Below are 20,802 nucleotides of genomic sequence, written 5' to 3' on the forward strand. Positions count from 1 at the left end.
ATGTGTGTACAGAGCATAACGCTTTGCGAAGGAATACGACTGGTGGCACCTAACCGTCTGGACCTAGAACACGCTGCTAGCGTCCAGCGACTCCCTCCCTCTGACGGATCTCCGCGGTACAGCTTAAAATCTGGAGCAGGGTGGGACAGCCGTTGTAACTATACTTCAGACTTTAGAACTTATATCTCAAGGTGGGTGGCGCATTTACGTTGTACATGTCTATGGGCTCCAGTAACCACTTAACACAAGATGGGCTGTATGCTCGTGTGCCTACGAGGGCAATAAAAAAAAAGTCAGGTGAGGGCTACACTAACTAAGCGGCCTGTATTTCCCGAGGAAGGTGAGCGCGGCGAGGATGTGCGGCGCCACGGCCTCGTCGTCCAGCTCCAGCATGCACGTGAGGCGGGTCAGCACGTCCTCGTGCAGGAAGTGCGCCGGGAACACGAACGACAACATCACCAGCAGCTTCAGCCCGCGCTCCGCCGCCTTCTTCGTGTCGATACCTGTTACCGAGATAAAAACCAGTTTATTATTCAATCTTACCACTCCCATCGTGTGGGCTGCATAAGACAATAAAAACTTTTATAACGATTCCAGACAAAAAAATAAGAACTCTTTTGAATTGTTCAAAAAATAAATCAATAATATTTCTCTAAAACTAAAGTTTACATAAAATATGAATAACAGTATTTATTTTATACAAAATTTAAGTATATTTACAAAGTTATTACCAGTTGGCAATTTTCAATTAGAGCAATAAAATAAATTTGTTTATAATTAGATAATTTTATTAGAAGATTAAGTTTGTAATCAACGGCTCCTAAATCACATCATCAATATTCAGGCATAGTTCTGAAAGGTTTTTTTTGTGTGATGGTATCATCGGAGGACAAGGACGTTAAGGCTACTAAGACTCTAAGGCTGGTATGATTATCAGAGACACACCACATTTAATGGAGAAGAAAATAAGAGCGTATCACAACAGCTGAATACAGATTGATTGCTGGATACACATACACAACTGTTATATCCGTGAGGAAGTTTTTTTTTTCTTCTACCTAAGCTGATGGCCTTGAGAGACCCTTTCAGTGTGGTGAGGAAGAAGAATTACACAACTATTTATAACTATAGGTATTTTTTATTTGTCGCATTCAGTGGAAATTCGCGCAGACTTGGATAAAAATTATGCTATCTATACTCATCTACAAATTAATAGTGAAATAATTTCCTTTTTTATTTACAAGATCTTTGGTGTAGTTCCGGTTATTATGTCCTTAACAAAGTGAACTGACCGCATTCCTCGGCTATGGTCGTGTTCATGCCGGTGACGGAGCCCTCGACGTATTCGACTAGTATCAGCAGAGACTCGTGGTCGATCATCACCGAGCTGACCCGCTCCAAAAGCATCTTGACAGTGTTGTAGTACAAGTTCGTCATCACCGGCTGACCGAGCTTCTTTAGGACGTTTGACTGGAAAAAATAATAATAATTAAATACCATGTAAACGGTTCATACCACGCATTTATTTGACTGGGAAAAAATATCTATTTATATAATAAAAATGGATTGCTGTTCGTTAGTCTCGCTAAAACTCGAGAACGACTGGACCGATTTGGCTAATTTTGGTATTGAATTATTTGTGGAAGTCCAGAGAAGGTTTAAAAGGTAGATAAATATGAAAATGCTCGGAATTAAATAAATATAACAATTTTGTTTTCCCTTTGATGTGTCCCCCGTCGGACGGATTCCTTTTGTTTTTTTTAAGTTTATTTTATACAAAAGTCTTTTATTTATCGATTGAGGCACTACGAAGTCTGCCGGGTCAGCTAGTTAAGAATAATAATTAAATACCAGGTAATCTGTCCATTCTACCCATGACCGAATACCATGGAGGAAGGTTACATGTGATCGTGCTCCTCAGCAGAGAGAGAACGACGGAGTAGGGAGAGAAACGTCTTAAGCTATGCGATTACTCCACAACATAAACCCCCCGAATGGAACATTCAATTGGAGTGTTATTTAACCATTCACGCGCGAGCCGTCGATAGATCGATTGTCTATTAATTGTATTAAGTGCGGAGCGTCGGAATATCGACTATTGCGCAGTTTTATTATAGGTATTATTAGACACGTATAACGTTTTTAATAAGCTAATAACATTTATAAATAACCGTTTCAAAATATTTTGCTATGAATTTAACATTGACTTTTGTTGTTTTTTTTAAGTAAAAATATTTGTACAGTACTTTTTTTTTCAAGAATTCTTTAGCAAAGAACAATGGCAGCTTTGTATACAACATTTTACCTGATATCTATTTGAGGCGTCTTGAAATAAAAAAATGCTAAAACGATACGAATAACATAGATTAAGCTTAAACAGAAATATTTTTGTTATTAGAAAGTCACAAAAAAAGATATCAACGTGTTTACTTTATAAATTGAGGTTATCTATCAACAATAGATGTCTCTCATTTTTGTAGGCACGGACTATAGTAAATTGAAAAAATAAAACGATATGTTTAAATTACATTATTAGTTTCATTATCATAGATGAACCAAGGATACACCTCTAATAGTACTCGAGTAGGTACCCTTATCAATTGCAGAGCTACCTAATAAAGCTACTAATATTATATAGTTTGTTCTTTCTTCTTTGTAAATGTGTAAAAATGTGTGTCAGACATAGGTAATTTTAACCCTTGAACGAATTAGTCACATATTTGCGACAAACGAAGGCTTATTTAGTTATTTAATTATGTACTAATTGTAACAAAGGATAATTAATAACATTATTTATCATTTTATATACTTAATGAAAATATTTATCAAAAAATACTGCTTTTTGTGGCAATAGCAATGCCATCCTTTACAAATGTATTAAACCGGAAGTACACAAAAATTAAAAGCTTATTAAATTAATATTTTTTCGTGGCTTTGCCACATAAATCTAATATCGTATAAAAAACGAGCAAATAAAATGATGAAATTTCGTTTATGTCTTAATCTAAGACGCCTTTTAGAACATAAAGGTAAAAAATTGCCATTGTTCTTCCTGCAAAATATATTACAATAAACCCAGCATTAAAAGGGTTAATAATAACGACTGGCGCGGGTCATAATGACAGGTACGCGCTATTGCTTGACAACATAAATAGGCGGGATGATAAATTTGCGAAAACAGTTCACGTTTAGTACTATGACCTCGTTCCTTGAAATCGTTCACAGTTCATTTCGTTCCGTCAATCAGTACCGACGCGGCGACGGTGTGGAATAAGAATTAGTAAGTAAATTGGTTCAGAGCTTCTCCGCTGGGAGCAGAATCAAATTATTTCATTAAAATTACGATTTCCCACCAGACTTTCTTCAGGCTTATGACTGGCAGTAATGGTATTTAAGATGTACTTAATACTGAAGTTATGTATGTTCTATAATCTTTACTTACACATAAGAGTATTTTTTAAATGTAATAAAGTAGTTGCATTCAAAACTAATATTAAAATGTAATTTCTCTAAAATGTCAATAATACGCCTAGTCAAAACGCAAGGAAAAACGATAAATGAAATTATGCAAGAGATAATTTGTGCGGTGACAAACTGAATTGATTACAAGGGAGTTATGGATGTCGTTTGTTTTGAGCTAGAACAGTCGGTTTCCGGCAGGACTTACTCATGACAGGGAGAAGTTAAGTGAACTGGTGAACGAAAACAATCCGGTAGTGAACTAGTTTATTTTGTAAATCTAATAATGGGAGCAGTTCACCGGAACGAATTATTGAATTATGAACTTAAAATGGTAAGCATGTTCGATTCATTGTATTAAACAGGGAATTTAAACCTTAAGACTTTGAAGATAGAAACGAATATAATTAATACTCACAGTAGTACGAACGCACACTTCGCAGCTAACATTCGGATTGAGTATCGTCTCCATTCCTTGCAACAGCTCCGGCGACTGCTTCATGTGCTGCGAGAACTTATTCAGGAACTCCTGCGCCTTCACCGACTCGGGAAGGAATTTGGTACTTATGTGCAAGACTTTAGCGATCAATTCCTTTTGAACGGACGGCGACGGCGGCTTCCGGTGCAACTCGATCCATTCCGCGACCGTGCGCCGGACTGCGAGTTGGTGCTTTTGTAACTCGATGAACGCTTTCGTAGCGTTGTCGTCTACATTAGACATCAAGTAGTACAGCTTCTTCATCCGTACCGCTGACTGTAACGTGTACGGAACCAGCGAAGTGTTCAGAAGCCTCTCGACCAGAAGTCGGTCTTCTAACGCCGTCATGTAATAACCGTGAAGGATTTTGTCTTTGATCCATTGAACCGCTTTCTCGGTAGCGGCCGGTACGCTTTCCTCGGTCAAGAACTTCTTGTAGATCATGGCCAGGCCGGACATGGCTTCCTTCCTGATTTTAAACTTCTTATCTAAAGTTCTTTCTTTGACGAAATGCAGGAGATCTTCAGACTCGGCGACCGCTTGGAAGTCTCTTTGGGCCGTCGCGATGATCGCCATGACGACTTCATAGCGGACCTGTTCGTTGGCGTCGTGCTGCCTCAGTTTCAGGGTCTCGGTTATGTCCTTCCTCAGGTCCGGGTGGTGGACGAGGAAGTGCATGCAGTACTGAACGCATTTGATACGTATCGGTACGGAGATGTCGTTGAACCTGCCGAGGAAGGCCCGCCACAGAGCCGGGTACTGTTTGGCCAGCTGCGAGCCCGGTTCAGAGAACATTCTAGCTAATAAAGCGACGCCACTGAGCCTCTCTTGGAAATGAGCAGACTTCAGCTTGCATTCGAGCTGCGGCAACACGGATAGTAGCACAGACGGACAACACTGGTACAGCTCGTATATTAGCTCGTAGACTTTCGAAAATATCAAAAGGCTCTTCTCTTCTTTGCCAAGTATCAGAACGTGATTGAAAAACTGTAAAATAAACACAACGTATACAATACAAATAGATTTTTTCTCGTTCCAGAAAAAATCTGCGGCTTCTTGGCAATCAACACATTCAGACTAACTCCGAGCAAATTGTATTAAATTGTATCCATGGTAGTAAATGTATTTTCAGTGATACAATTATTTCTGAGAAAACAACGTATATTAAAATCGATCGTAAATTGAACAGAATCCATCAGGTAAATACGAATCAGTTATGTACCATTTATATGTTATTGGCTAATTTTAATGCTATGAATAGAAATCGAGACTTATTTTTCATCACAATGTCAATAAGACAAAGACAAGATTAACTCATTTACTTGTGGTAGGACCTCTTGTGACTGACTCCGCACGGGTAGGTACCACCGCCCTGCCTATTTCTGCCGTGAAGCAATAATGCGTTTCGGTTTGAAGGGTGGAACAGCCGTTGTAACTATACTGTGACCTTAGAACTTATATCTCAAGGTGGGTGTCGCTTTTACGTTGTAGATGTCTATGGGCTCCAGTAACCACTTAACACCATGTGGGCTGTGAGCTCGTCCACCCATCTAAGCAATAAAAAAAAACATAAAATATATTTAATGTCAAAGTATCAGTCAGTACCTATGGTTGTAATGTACTCACCGCTTGGATATAAGGCTCTAGAGTCTCACTGGTTTTCACGATGAGTTCCTTGGCTAGTGCGAAGGCGTGCTTGTGTTCTCGCTTGTTCGGTTCGACTAGATTGATCAATATCACGTTCAGCAACTCGTTGGACACGACGTCCGACTCCGTGATCAACGGGCACAGGACGTCTAACATGAACGCTTTCACTTTTGTCGAATGCTCTATGCTGTTGGCGAAATAAATGCGCGGTTTACAATAAATGAAATTCAAAATAAAATAAAATAAATAAACAATTTATTTAGTGGCAACCCTGGTGTTTCACTAGGCGCTATTGTACCCGAGAAGTATCCTGTGTGATTCTCACACAATTGGCCGCGATTGCAAACTCTAACTTATGCCAAACAAAATTAATTTAGCAGATGTATATGATACATCGCACCTCTCATGTAAAGACCTTTGATTTTGGCTATTCTGCGCCTATCTGCACTTATAGAAATAGCCTTGCGCTTGTCAAACTAGAAGTTGCTTTATATTAGTAGTTTTTTTTTTATATGATTGAAGGATTACTGGTGACCCTGAGGCCTTTCCAGTTTCACCAGGACTATATTATTAGAGATTATTTTTATATCCTTCAATAAAGATTATAATAAACATTCAATAACAAATAAAACAAACAAATCGCGGCCCTACTATATTGATGTGATAAATACGTGATACACTCTTCTTATATTCAAGACTATTTTTACGACTCAGTATGGAGTTTGTGAAGATAACTTCTTAAGTAAATACTCTTGTGGGATACAAAGCAAGCAAGTTAATCCGTGTTGCTAACTAAGAGAAACATACTCAAACTACTTTTACTAACTTAAGCCTAGAACTATAATCATTATTAAAGCAAAGTTTGGCACTTAGGGCCTTTGGTTTGTAACTCAGACTTTCATATTATCAGTGTAGGCTATACATATTATAATTTTTTCACAACTTATGAATATCAATTTGTTTCGTGTAAAATGTTACATATTTATTATATTTATCATTACAATAATCCCGAGAAATCTATCCAGACTCTGGCATAATTTATCGAAGAATTAACTCAAAGGTAGGTACACTGTACATAACAAACTTACTATTTTGGTGTGCAATAAAGTATATTCTTTCTCTCTCTATCTCTCTTTGAAATATCTTATCTTTGATCTTTTGTTTGTTGAAAATAAAGAAAAAGAACATTAAGGCGTTATTAAATGTAGTTCAACATTCGAAAGATGCCTCTTTACCCACTGAATTTCTCATCGGATCTTCTTAACGGATCGCAATTTCTATCCGCCCGTAGATTCTGCGTAACACTACTCTTGCTAGGGCTAGTGTATATTAAGTTTGTTCTTCTACAGCACAAAAGTACATCAAAATAAATATATTACTGTAATAAATAAATAAATCAATATTTTACTAACAATATTTTACTAACAGCCTGTTAACTGTTTTTCAATGTTATGACATGTATGACATGTTATGACATGCGCTATGACATGTCCTTCTTCAAACGAGGCTTGTGGAGAGTATTAAGCGGTAGGCAGCGGCTTGGCTCTGCCCTTGGCATTGCTGAAGTCCATGGGCGACGGTAACCACTCACCATCAGGTGGGCCGTATGATCGTCTGCCTACAAAGGCAATAAAAAAATATATATATAGCAATCACGCCACGTTAACTGGTCCCGTGATAAGTTCGTAAAGAACTTGTGTTACAGGTACCAGATATCGGAAATAAATGTAAGATTTTTATTATACACATACATATATTTAATATGCATCCATAACCCTGGAAAAGACATTTTTATATTTATCATACAAATATCTTCCCTTGGCGGGATTCGAACCCGCGACCCCCTAGTGTACTGACCATATCACTTACCAATACACCAGACGGTCGTAATAAATTTAAGAAGCATTTTTATATTACCCTACCTATTCGATGACAGCCTGAGGGGTTATACCAGCTACGCGCGGATAGAGTCCAGCTCACTCAGGGCTCGACCTGAGAGAATTTGCTAACACTAGCCCTAACAAGAGTAGTGCTACGCAGAATCTACGAACGCATCGGAATTGCGACCCGTTGACAAGATCCGGCGAGAAATTCATTGGCTAAAGAGGCATCTTTCGAATGTTGTACTACATTTAGTAACGCCATATCGTCGCTGTCAAACCAAAATATGCTATGTGCAAAAAGTCTATTTGGAATTAACGAGTAAAAACATTTTTCGTATAAAATTTTATATGAAGGTGAATTTTTAAGAACTATATCAAATGAAAGCTAAAGATAAATATTAAAGCTATATACACATAACAGTTTTTTTTATACGGTAGATAGGGCTGTGAACTATACGAAAAGGTGAAAAAGTAAACATCTCAAAAAGTGCACATAGAAGATTTTGATTTGACAATGACGATATTCCTCTTTTTTATTTTCATAAATATTTATAATAAATTGTAAACAAAAGATCAAAGATCTTAAGACCAAAAATAAGACATTTTAAAGGGAGATGGAGAGAGAAAGAATATACTTTATTGCACACCAAAACACGATTAACATTGAAAAACAGTTAACGGGTATAATTGTAGGCGGTCTTATCGCTAAAAGCGATCTCTTCCGAGCAACTGTTATTGTTGTAAAGTTAACATGAATAAGAATTGATTTGTTTTTATTTTCATTAAGAGCGCGCCAGTCAACAATACGCGAACGAGACTCTTTCCATGTTAAACAGCATTTACAATTTACATATGACAGATTTAAGACAATAGTTAAAAATCATTTGTTAAGTGTCAAAGAGATCCCAAAAAGGCACACGATTTAAAAAAAAAAACCACTCGATTTTGTAACATTTATAATAATTCATTTCATATTGAGAATTGAAAGAGAATACTGTTGAGAATTATTTTTTATGCCTAAATTCCCAACGTGATTGGCAAAGCAGTTACCAACAATAGCAATGTAATTTACAAAACAAATTCATTACGTTTTGCTACCAATACAATACAATACAATAAAATTGTAAAGTTTAGAGCAGTCGTGCATTCATAAATAATAAATAACATGATTTGAAAAGTGTCATTTGAATTTACAAAATTCTCACTCAGACATTGCAAATTTATTCTGAAATCTCTAAAAAAATATGTTCCCTTCCATGTATTTTCTTTATATTCTCCATTTTCTTTATACACTCCATTTTCTTTATATTACTGATGATGTCATCACATCGAAAAGCGATGACATTTTCAATAAATTATTAAGAAATTACCACAGTTAATTTAAAAAATATATATTTAATTTAACCTCTTTAAATTATCTATATTTTCTGAAAAATTAAAATCACGTCTAACCTTTTTGTAATCAATGCCCATTGAATTAATTCTATCCACTCACTAAAAGTTTTGTTTTAAGTAAAAACTATAATATAAGCTACCTGTTAAAATGCGTTAAACATAAACCTACAGTGTGCTTAGTGCGAGTTTTTTAACTTCTCGATCGCGTATAAGTAAAGTCAAATTTGTATAGAGTTGGAACAGCTTCCCTTCGTGTGCCGCTAGGGGCGCTGTTTCAACTCAAAATTGGAAAAATAAAATGAAAAAATTTAAAATCAACTAAAAAATTAAAAAGAAATAATAGTTTAAAAAAACTAACAAAATACGCTTTTATAGAAAATCCAACTAAAGAATAGAAAATAAATTTGAATTAAAAACAGTGTAAGAAAAAATGATTTTATTAAAAAAAGCGTGGGGTGCTTCATTTATATCAGTAGTTATAAATATTTTATGAACAGATGAGTTGTTTTGATTGTTGTAAGATTATTTTGATAATATCCTGAAAAGCACCCAACACGCTTTTTTTGCAATAAAATCACCTTTTCTTACACTATTAAAAATAGTGTAAGAAATTCAAATTTATTAAAATTTATATTCTATTTTTTAGTTGGATTTTCTATAAAAGCGTATTTTATTAGATTTTTTAAACTATCTTATACCTTTAAACGAGCAATTCTTGTATATATATAATGAATCTCGGAAACGGCTCCAACGATTTTCATAAAATTTAGTATACAGGGGATTTCGGGGGCGATAAATCGATCTAGCTACGTTTTATTTTCAGAAAATGTTATTTTATTCGTGTTTTCAATAATCAACTCTTCCCGACATCTATTGGCGAATAATAATACTATTTTTCTTAATTGAGGGCAGGCAACTAGCCGCTTTAAAGAAACAACAAGATGGATGGATGGACGTTATAAAAAAAAACCGAGCAGTCATCATCTACTATTTATTAAATTAGTATACTCACTTAACGATCTTGAACATCAATGAGAAGAGAGCGCAGAATATCTCCTGACAGTCTTCGAGCTCGAAGCACATATTAAATGACTTGACGTAGGCAAGATTTTCCAACAAGTAAAAGTAGCGTTTGAAAGCCGGATTCTTTGGGTCACGCAGGCCTTGCAGTTGATTTATGAGGAACAAAAATATAGTTTTGACCTGTTGATGAATGAAAGAGAACAGATGATTGCAGGAACATCTTTTCTTTTTTTTTTTCTACCTAAGCTGATAGCATTGAGAGGCTATTTCAGCGTATCCGTGGCTAGTAGGTGAGCTCACGGGGCTCAAACCTGATGACGTTGCTAACACGAACCCTAGCAAGAGCCGTGCTTCGCAGAATCTACCACCGGATCGGAAACGCGACCCACTGAGAAGATCCGGCGAGAAACTCAGTGGGCTGTGTCTGAGAGTTAATTTACTCGTCGAGCCCTTCGTCGAACATCCCATAATCGATCTATGAAGATATTTATATTCACTCTTTTGCATCGTTGATTCATAGAGAATGGTCCGGGTGTCATATTTTTTTCATTGCTTGCATGGGTGGACGAGCTCATAGCCTACCTGGTGTTAAGCGGTTACTGGAGCCCATAGACATCTAAAAAGTAAATGCTGCCACCCACCTTGAGATATGAGTTCTAAAGTCTCAGTATAGTTACAACGGCTGCCCCACCCTTCAAACCAAGACGCATTAATGCTTCACTTCTTCTAAGACAATCCCATATCATCTTATTTTTAACATAGCACTAACCCTCATCTCAGCTAAATTCATCCCTGCCATACTCGAATCACTTCATCCAAATCATCAGTCATGCATTTTTGCAACATATCATTAGGCATCTCATGGATTTTATTTCTTAAGGTAATGTATTAAGAGCTCTTTATTGTGTGCGGCAACACGTCTGTGTTCATGGCATAGCCGATATCGATGACAATTTGCAGTTGGGGGTTAGGTGAAAAGTCGACTCACCTGTTCCTGGTCTTTGTATGGCGCTTCCGGCGCGTACACCCGTAGGACGTCAGCTATGCAGCAAGCTATCAACAGCTGGACGTCCTTAGAAGAATGAGTGAGAAAAAACTCATCAGCCAGATGCAGGGCGAGCGGTATGTACTGTTGATACATACCCTCATCTTGCCCGAGACCTTGTAACGTATGGGCTAATACCTGAAACAAAACATCAATGTTTTTTTTTTTTTTTTTTTTATTGCTTAGATAGGTGGACGAGCTCACAGCCCACCTGGTGTTAAGCGGTTACTGGAGCACATAAACATCTACAACGTAAATGCCGCCACCCACCTGGAGATATAAGTTCTAAGGTACAGTTACAACGGCTGCCCTATCCTTCAAGCCGAAACACATTACTGCTTCACGACAGAAATAGGCAGGGCGGTGGTACCCACCCGCGCGGACTCACAAAAGGTCCTACCACCAGTAAATACGCAAATTATAATTTTGCGGGTTTGATTTTTATTACACGATGTTATTCCTTCACCGTGGGAGTCAGTTCATTTGTAATTTCTGAATATCTCAATGATCAGGATCTACGATTTACGCCTCCTAAACATATCACTACTTCTCACTATCGCTTCGAATTACTACATCATTAATTCTTATTCTATTCTGTCAATCAAAGACCTGTCTTTGTCAACGAGAGTTTTCGTTAACGCTAGGTGACAGTTAGATACAAAATAAAATACATAATTATGTTGTGCCTCACGTTACTGGATAAATGAGGTTCTACAGTCAACACCAGCAGACGAGGTCACAGTTCAGTTGGTGTCTCAACTGAACATGAAGACAATAATTACTGAATACCTTGAGACAATAGAGGCCAAATTCTGAATTGTAACGATTGCCCTACCTACCCTTTCAAATCGGTACGCATATTTCGCAGCAGAAATATGCAGGATAAACATGCCAACATGACAGAATCCCACTATTAAGATGTTACCGCTAACAGAACATCGATCTTAATGACAATTTACGTTACGCATCTATATATTAATACGTGAAGCAAAAACTTTGTTTCCCTTTTTACGAAAATTGCGCGGAAGGAGGAGTATGAAATTTCCCACACTTATAGAGAAGAAGTGCACAATGATAATATTTTTTTTAAATAATGCATAAAAGATACATTAAATCAATAAAGAAAACATTACACACACTGCCATGCATTTGACACACACACATATGTATAAATAATCTTTGTTTATTGTCAACCTTTAGTTACCTAATGCTTAAAGTCTGTGGTCAAATTGAAAATAGTTTAATATTGTTTATCTTTAATATTATTTGTCTCTATTCTTGGCCAAGCCTGTGATTATAGAAGTATTGACAATAGAACCATAATAATGTTCTAACTTATAATTTCAATTAATTACAGTCGAATTTCGACTACTGCGGGACCACTAGTATTATATAGTTTTTCTTAAAGTTCCTTGCCAATATAAAGAACGAACACATTATATATTATTTTCTTCTAAAATTGGAAGAAATCCAATTTCAGAATAATATTATGGAAAAGTTCGGTGCCAAATTTTTCCTAACAAAAAACGTTATTCTTTCTTTAAAAGTCTTTCATAGTTACAAAAACATAGAATCATTGATCATAATTTAAAGCTACAACAGACATGTAAGCTAGAAATATGTATTTGGAATTTTTTGTAGGGCGGTGTTTTGTTTGGGTTGCTTGAAGGTATCGAAAATATACATTGTACATCTTTTTCCTACCTATTCGCTGGTAACTTAAGAGGCTTCACAGCTACGCCTGGATACAGGTAGGTGAGCTCACGGACTCAAACTGAGAGAATTTGCTAACACTAGCTAACTGTACTGAGACCTTGGAGCTTATATCTCAAGGTGGGTCGCGCATTTACGTTGTAGATGTCTACGGGCTCCGGTAATCACTCAACACCAGGTGGGCTGTGAGTTCGTCCACCAATTTAAGCAATAAAAAAAAGCAAAAGCAGTGTTTCGCAGAATCTGCCACCGGATCGGAATCGCGACCCACTGAGAAGATCCGGCGTGTAACTCAGTGAGTTCTGTCTCTGAGTTAGTTCGCACGTCCAACTCTTGAAGTCGCGTTGTCTCGTCGCCTCGATCGGATAACATTGTACTTATACACTACACTACTATTCCTCACAACTGAAGACGCGGTCTTCTTCAATAGAAGTTTGACAAGTGAACGTCAGGCAGCGGCTTATCTGTGTCCAAATCATTGTTGAAGTCTTTAGAGATCGATCGATAAAATAATCCAATACGAGCAGACTGAAATTGTATAGGACGTGATTAATGTAATGGAACAACAGGCTGAAAAAAGGATTTTTGGAAATCTATACTAATATATAAATCTACAGTGGTTTTTACGGATGTTCCGTTATAACTACTGAACCATGCATCCGATTGACTTGAAACTCGGTATCCATGTAGAAAATACATTTACTTAATGGATAAGCTAATATTTATATGAGTGTTGGACTCCCTAATAATAATGACAATAAATATTAATGTTAATATTAAATTCCCAGCGAAGCGGGCGAGTACGGCTAGTGTAATTATAATAATATTAACTAAATGCCTTTATAGAAAACCATAATAATACTATTATATGTTAAGCGTTTGAAAATAGAATAAGAAAAATCGAGACTGACATAACTAAGCCCGCTAAAATGTTAATTAATTAACATTACAAAACATTAGTCATTCGAATTTCTGTTATAAAAAGGCGAGGAATAAGCATTGTAACTAGTTAATCAAAATGCATGGGTTCGAAGCATATCTAAAACATAACAATCGCTCGGGTAGTAACTAAATGTAGTCACCGAGAAGTTTATATGTATTTATAAATACATTACCGAGAATTATTATATTATATATCCATTACCGAGAACCGCCACATCAAGCTAAGGATTTCAAATTGAAACAGGAAGATATCTCGCTAGGGAGTGCTCGGTTAGGAAATTTGAAATTGGAATGAGGGTGATTGCTGATTTTTTGTTCATCATGGTCGAAGAGATAAGACCACGGTGCAGTCGTATCAAGCGATGCGACTGTGCCGATGTTCGAATCCCGCAGGCCGATAACAATATTTCTGATAAAATATGTATCAACAAAAGTTTTAAAATGACTTCCACTCTAAAGGAATAACATCAAATAATAAAAACCATATCAGCGTCACCGGGCGAGTAGGTGAGCCCACGGGGCTCAAACCTGACGACGTTGCTAATACGAACCCTAGTAAGAGCCGTGCTTTGCAGAATCTACCACCGGATCGGAAACGCGACCCACTGCGATCCGGCGAGAAACTCAGTGGGCTGTGTCTGTGGGTTAGTTTACTCGCCAAGCCCTTCGTCGCAAGTGACGGCTTCGATGAGAAGGGTGACCGGATGGTGGCAGGGCGTCTTGTGCGTTCGCACGGATCGGTATCAACCCCCTGTCTATTTTTGTTAACGGTTTGAAAAAAAAAAAAACCACGATAAAGTAACATCTTGTGTAATACAAAACTAAGTAATTACTAATGGTATGGTGCATTGTGAGCACGATCAGCCATACGTTACTATTGTGCGTATATATCTACCATGAAGCGTTTAGATAACCGTAATGCTTGGGCTTCCGTAACGACTTATAACCGTATGGGCCATGGGTTCGTCGAGACGCGGTGGAAGATGGTTTAACGGTAGGCAGCGGCTTGGTTCTGCCCCTGGCATTGCTGAAGTCCATTGGCAACGGTCACCACCCACCATCAGGTGGACCGTATGCTCATCTACCTACAAGAGCAATAAAAAAATAAAAAAAAGCTTAATTTCGAGACGTTCATCCCACGCCTCTAAAAAAACGATTAGTTTCGATATTGTCACGTGTAATATATTATTATCATGTAAAACATGACGTGAAACAGTCAAACATGAAGCATCGCTTTAATTCGTTCTGCGGCATCGCACGATTATTACGCACTAGCGGCCCGATCCGGCTCCGCTCGGGTCTTTAACAAAAATTTCAACGATATTTGACGTTGTTTTATTTTTTTAAATAAAAGAACGCTTATTGCGGCATAACTATAATAGTTAGACATATGTTGTCGTGACACTTTTTGTATATAATAGCGTGTTCTACAATGTTGTAGTATGTACGTTATTTTATTCTATCATCAATAGTTTTCGTAGGGCACGCGATGTAAAGAATATTTTAGGTAATTTTTTTACACCTTAGGTTATATTATTGAAGTTTTAGTAAGGGTACCAATTTTTTTTTTTTCAAAAAAAATTATAGCCTATGTCACTCGGGAATAGTGTAGCTTCCAAACAGTGAAATAATTTTTCAAATCGGTTCAGTAGTTTCAGAGCGTATTCAATACAAACAAACAAACAAATCTTTCCTCTTTATAATATTAGTATAGATATCCATTCAAAGCAATCAAATCATCCTCTTAGAATACCGCACGTTGGTTAATAACAAAAATCAATATTGAAACCGCATTCGCGAGCTCGTATTTACGATTAATCGGTAACAAAATACCAATATTTCTCCGGGCGATCAGTTAAGTCGCACTGAATCCGCTGCGAGGATATATAATAATATCCGTACTACCAATTAGTTGGAGCCTCGATTTTCATTCGATGTTACTTATTTATTTAATTAGTCTCATTACTTAATGAAGGTGCTTTATTTACTATGTAATAACCGAAAAGTTCGGATATCCGTAATGCGTATGTATACTTACTAATGATTTAGTACAAAGAATACAAATTACGGTTTTAATTATCTGTATGCTTAGTTCGAGTTTTTTAACGTTCTCGATAGCGTAAAAGTTAACTCAAATTTGTACAGAGTTGGTACGTTTGCCTACGACTGCCGCTAGGAGCGCTGTTCCAACAGCACCGAAATTTGAGTTAACTTTTACGCTATCGAGAACGTTAAAAAACTCGCACTCAACACACTGTAAAAATTTTGCTCACTTATTTACATATATGAGGCGGCCCATTCATATCGCAGAGCAGTCAAGCGTTAGACTTTGAAACCTGGCTGGAAAAGCCTCTATACAGTACAAGTGTATTAGCAATGTGGTTGGTCAGTGATTGGCACTCTCCCTGAACCACCGTACAAGCCCCCTCTCTTCCTAGTCAATCTTGAAATTTTCACCTGCCATATCGGTGTTCATAGCTATGAGTTTCATTACCAACCAGATGCGACAGTGAAACCTTCGATCCACAAACAGCATTTAAATCTAATCTTGACGATAGCTGACGTTGCCACAATAATTAAATTAGCCAAAGATAAACAAATAATGATATAATGATAAGGACTAATTGCAGAAACATTGACTTGACAAATATTGACACAACAGAGCAGATGACTTTGAAGTTAACCAGATTTTTTAATAACCTTATCCCTCGTGTTTCCAATCTAAACCAGTCGTATCTATTTACATAATAATTAATATAATAATAATTGTCAAAGAAAAAATTGTTCAGCACCTATTTCTCTTGTTTGTCAATCGATTTTTTTGTTTCGCTTAGAAGCTATTCATGAGCTTTATAGTAAACTTTAGAAATCGCCAATGGAAGAAATTGGAAAACACGAATTATCAATAAATTGTATTTTGGGCACAGCTCATTTAGCTTGTTTACAAGAAAATATCTTTAAATTATAACAAAACAAAAAAGTAATACATAAAATTAAATTTAATCTTGAGGTGTGGGAGACTAATGTTTATGATTGAGGTAGCCGTACTCGTCGAACTCGGCGAAGAGTTCGACGTGCAACCTAACCTAAACATCAGCCCGTTGAGTTTCTCGCCGGATCTTCTCAGCGGCACGCGATTCCGATCCGGTAGTAGATTCATTCGCGAAGCAGCTACTGTTGAGTTGTTAGGTCTCCCTTGGAGACGCTCGGGTAGCTGTTAGGAAATCCCGCCCCTTCTGGCTGAGCCCTTGCTCGCCCATCTGTCCTTGTGAAACTGGAAAGGCCTCCGAGTCACCAGTAAACACTCAATCATAAAAAAAGATTATGATTGAATTTCGTTTTCGTTCGTGAGCTGAGTGGCTATTCCAACGGATCAGTAGGTGAGCTCACATGGTTCAACCTGGGAGGACTCACTAACACTAGCCCTAACTAGCTGTAGCAGTGCTTCGCTCAATCTAGCATCGAATCGGAATCGCGACCCACGGAGAAGATCCGACGAGTAACTCAGTGGGTTGGGTCTATGGCAATATCGAACACTAGTATGTATTAATTTAATAGCAGCATGGCATACAATATTCTTTGAATGTAAAATCGATATATAAATATTGTAGTAACGAAAATCGATATTTCAAATCGCGCTCGATGGGCACAGGGCAATCATGTTTTGCCCATTTTCATATAGAGAGTGGGCGCTTTTTTTCCGTTTCTAAATTTGAAAACATAACACGACAGTTATTTATTCAATACGGCATATTAACAAGGGGAGTGCAACGATTTAACTAAATTCGCATGCTCTTTCTATAAGCGCAAATTAATTAAAATTAATATTAACGTTTTCCAAGTCATGTGTTAGCAGGTAAAATCGCTTCAGTGAACAATGTATAATATAAGGAAACGTTATTTATTTTCAATTTCCATAAGCACTTGGTTTTATTTTTTCACATTAAAATTATCATACAATAGCTATTGACCTTCCAGTACAGTAGAGTAGTATTTTGTATTAAATTATAACATTCTTTGCAATATATATAATTGATTGATATATAGTAAAATATTTATGTTACAGGACAAATTTAAAATTATATTGTTCAGAAAGTATCCTCTTTTTTAAAATTATATTTATTAAATACGCGTTAATTTTGTTAGAACATTACTTTACACCTAAACGTAAAATTGGTTCGCGATAAAATACACAGAATTATGGAAATCGCCTGCGCCTATAAAAGAGTATATATACCATCTATGGGAAATCAGTAAGTAGTAAGTAGTAATAGTAGCTTGGGTAGACTTCATGACAACATCTAACGATTTTTTTTTATTGCTTAGATATGTGGACGAGCTCACAGCCCACCTGGTGTTAAGTAGTTACTGGAGCCCATAAACATCTTCAACGTAAATGCGCCACAAACCTTGAGATATAAGTTCTAAGATCTCAGTATAGTTACAACGGCTGCCCCACCCTTCAAACCGAAACGCATTACTGCTTCACGGCAGAAATAGGCGGGACGGTGGTACCTACCCGTGCAGACTCACAAGAGGTCCTACCACCAGTATATACTGGTAATAAATATACTGGTGGTAGGACCTCTTGTGACTTGTTATTGCTGAAAAGCTATACTGTGAGCTTCTTTATTGCCATTGATATAAGAAAAGCTAACGGCCAAGCTGGTGGTAAATGGTTATAGGTGGCATAATTTGGCATCACCATACCGCGCCGCAAATGAACTAACCTCGTTTGAAAGATATGCTCAGAGATGATACTTGGCAAAATTTATCTCTTGAAACGCGATGTGATTTAATCAAGTGAATTTAGTAGTGAGGTATGATGGGAGGTGCAATTGAAGAAAAGATTACGGGATCATTGCAAAGCTCCACCACCCTGCTTATTTCTAACGAGAGACTTTTTTTTTTATGATTGAAAGATTACTGGTGGCCTGGAGGCCTTTCCAGCTTCACCAGGACAGGTGGGCGAACAAAGGCTCAGCCAGGAGGGGTGGGATTTGCTAACAACTGCCCGAGCGCCTCGGAAGGAGACCTAACAATTCAAGAGCAATTGCTTCGCGAATGAATCTACTGCCGGATCGGAATCGCGACCCACTGAGAAGATCCGGCGAGAAACTCAGCGGGCTGATGCATGGGTTAGGTTGCACGTCGACCTCTTTTTCGAGTTCGACGAGTACGGTTACCGGGGTTCCTCAGCCTGCTCCTAGTGTTAGAGCTGCAGGTATCTGATGCAAGAGTTATTGGATCTGATGGACGAGAGACGTTTACGATTTGAAGGGTTGGATACACAATTATACAGTTGAGATTTCGAATTTATAGTCTCAAAATGGGTTCAAAATGGTTTCGGTAACCACTTAACTCAAGGTGAATCATGAGGTCAATCACCCGTCAATACAATAAATAGAGTTATATAACCATACAATATATCTCTCGACTGCTATATCCACAAACCTAATACTCAAACGATCCAACACTTACACTATCAATAAACAATTTCACATTTATACATTCAAGTGCAATAATAACTACGTCCGTTACGTAATTCATTTCTTAATTACATTACCATGTATTGCAATAGCTCTAGAAGCATACTTATGTAGGTCACGAGAGAGAGAAAAAAAACATCGAATACAGTTTTTCGCGATTACGTTCAACGGTGGAGTTTTAAAATAGTTTATTTTCGCATTAATTTCGATCGATACACGGACAACATCACTTTTCCAAATCAGGTATTTCGGATATCACTTTTATCGGCTATGTAGAGCCGTGGACATATGTAAGTAGGGATGTTATTATATCAAATTACAATAGCAACATTTATTGAGGAATAATATCGGGTCACAAAGAAATGTAGGGCATATTGTGAGTTCGTAGTTAGACATGTTTTAGGGACGACACAAACATTACACAATACAATTGAGATTTCGAGACGATACCTTCAGTTAAATAACGGCAATCGCGTTTTGATGTCTATAGGCTCCGGTAATCACATCGCATCAGACGAATGTGAACGTGCTTACCGATTTCTAGAAAAAAAAAGTATTTTTAACAATGATGGTAGTAACAATGAAGTAGCGCTTGCATTAAAAAATACTAGTTTTAGAAGCAGCATTCCACAAACAACTTACCTTAGAATCCTTCAAATTTGGAAATCGGTTTAAAAAAAACTATACATAAATAGCTATCGTAATTCATTCAACTACTGCATTACGCTAAAATTTCAGGATCTCAATAAAAATATTAAAATACAGATCACTATATTCGTACGAGTGCTAAATGTTGATTCTTTAAAAAAGCTATGTGTCCAATAACTAATATCTATATATTAATACGTGAAGCAAAAACTTTGTATCCCTTTTTACGAAAATTGCGCGGACGGAGGAGTATGAAATTTTCCACACTTATAGAGAACATAGAGAAGAAGTGCACAATGCTAATATTTTTTCAAAATAATGCATTAAAGATACATTAAATCAACAAAGAAAATATTACACACACTACATACCATGTATTTGATGCAGACACGCATGCATACTATTTATTGTGAAACTTTTGTTCTTGACGTCTGTGGTCAAATTGAAAATAGATTAAATACTACTTGTCTTTATTAATATTTTTTTATAGTGCAGCCTTAGCGAAATTTGTGATTATAGAAGTATAAAATACAATCATAATAGTGTACAAACTTATTATACGATTCCAATTAATTATAGTCGAATTTCGGCTACTGTGGGACCTCTAGTTTTACTTACTATCGTTATGATGTTTTGTTTAAAGTTATTCTTTGTTATTTTTATGACACGATAAAATAATAACCCAGAGAGAGACGAGCATCGCTTCTTTGACATTCAACACTCGACGAGTTCTTAAAATGTTAAAGCAAACGTAACGTAATATTCTCAGAGGAGATTCCATTTCAGAACATATTACGCTGCATTTTAAAAGTCTAGTTTACTAGCTTTTGCCCGCGATTTCGTCCGCAAATAATGCTTTATTTTAGAACAAATTTGATTAGCATAAAAAACGTTATAGTGAGCCAACCTTAATACAGTCAAACCTGAATAAGCGAGAGTTCAAGGAAGCACAATCTCGTTCTCGCTTATAGAGGTTTCTCACTAACCCGAGTTTCTCGCTAATGCTCCCTCTGAATTTCATTTCGCGATTTTCCGGATTCAAACGCGTTCACTATTTTAAGTTTATCACTTAATGACAGT

General features: G+C 36.9%; 1 protein-coding gene across 4 annotated transcripts in view; it reads right to left on the reverse strand.

The window, feature by feature from the left end:
- pds5 (cohesin associated factor B pds5) overlaps positions 1 to 20,802 on the reverse strand; it is a 47,770-nt gene that overhangs the window by 15,562 nt on the left and 11,406 nt on the right. For all 4 annotated transcript variants that reach the window (XM_089735668.1, XM_028184691.2, XM_089735666.1 and 1 more), the window contains exons 3-8: positions 10,874 to 11,068; positions 9,875 to 10,065; positions 5,564 to 5,771; positions 3,878 to 4,924; positions 1,293 to 1,470; positions 315 to 503 (exon numbers count right to left, since the gene is read on the reverse strand). In XM_089735668.1, the coding sequence (XP_089591794.1) occupies positions 315 to 503; positions 1,293 to 1,470; positions 3,878 to 4,924; positions 5,564 to 5,771; positions 9,875 to 10,065; positions 10,874 to 11,068 (2,008 nt within the window). The remainder of the gene's footprint in view (positions 1 to 314; positions 504 to 1,292; positions 1,471 to 3,877; positions 4,925 to 5,563; positions 5,772 to 9,874; positions 10,066 to 10,873; positions 11,069 to 20,802) is intronic.

The sequence above is a fragment of the Bombyx mandarina genome, chromosome 20 (assembly GCF_030267445.1).
Source record: "Bombyx mandarina strain Sakado chromosome 20, ASM3026744v2".
NCBI lineage: Eukaryota > Metazoa > Arthropoda > Insecta > Lepidoptera > Bombycidae > Bombyx > Bombyx mandarina.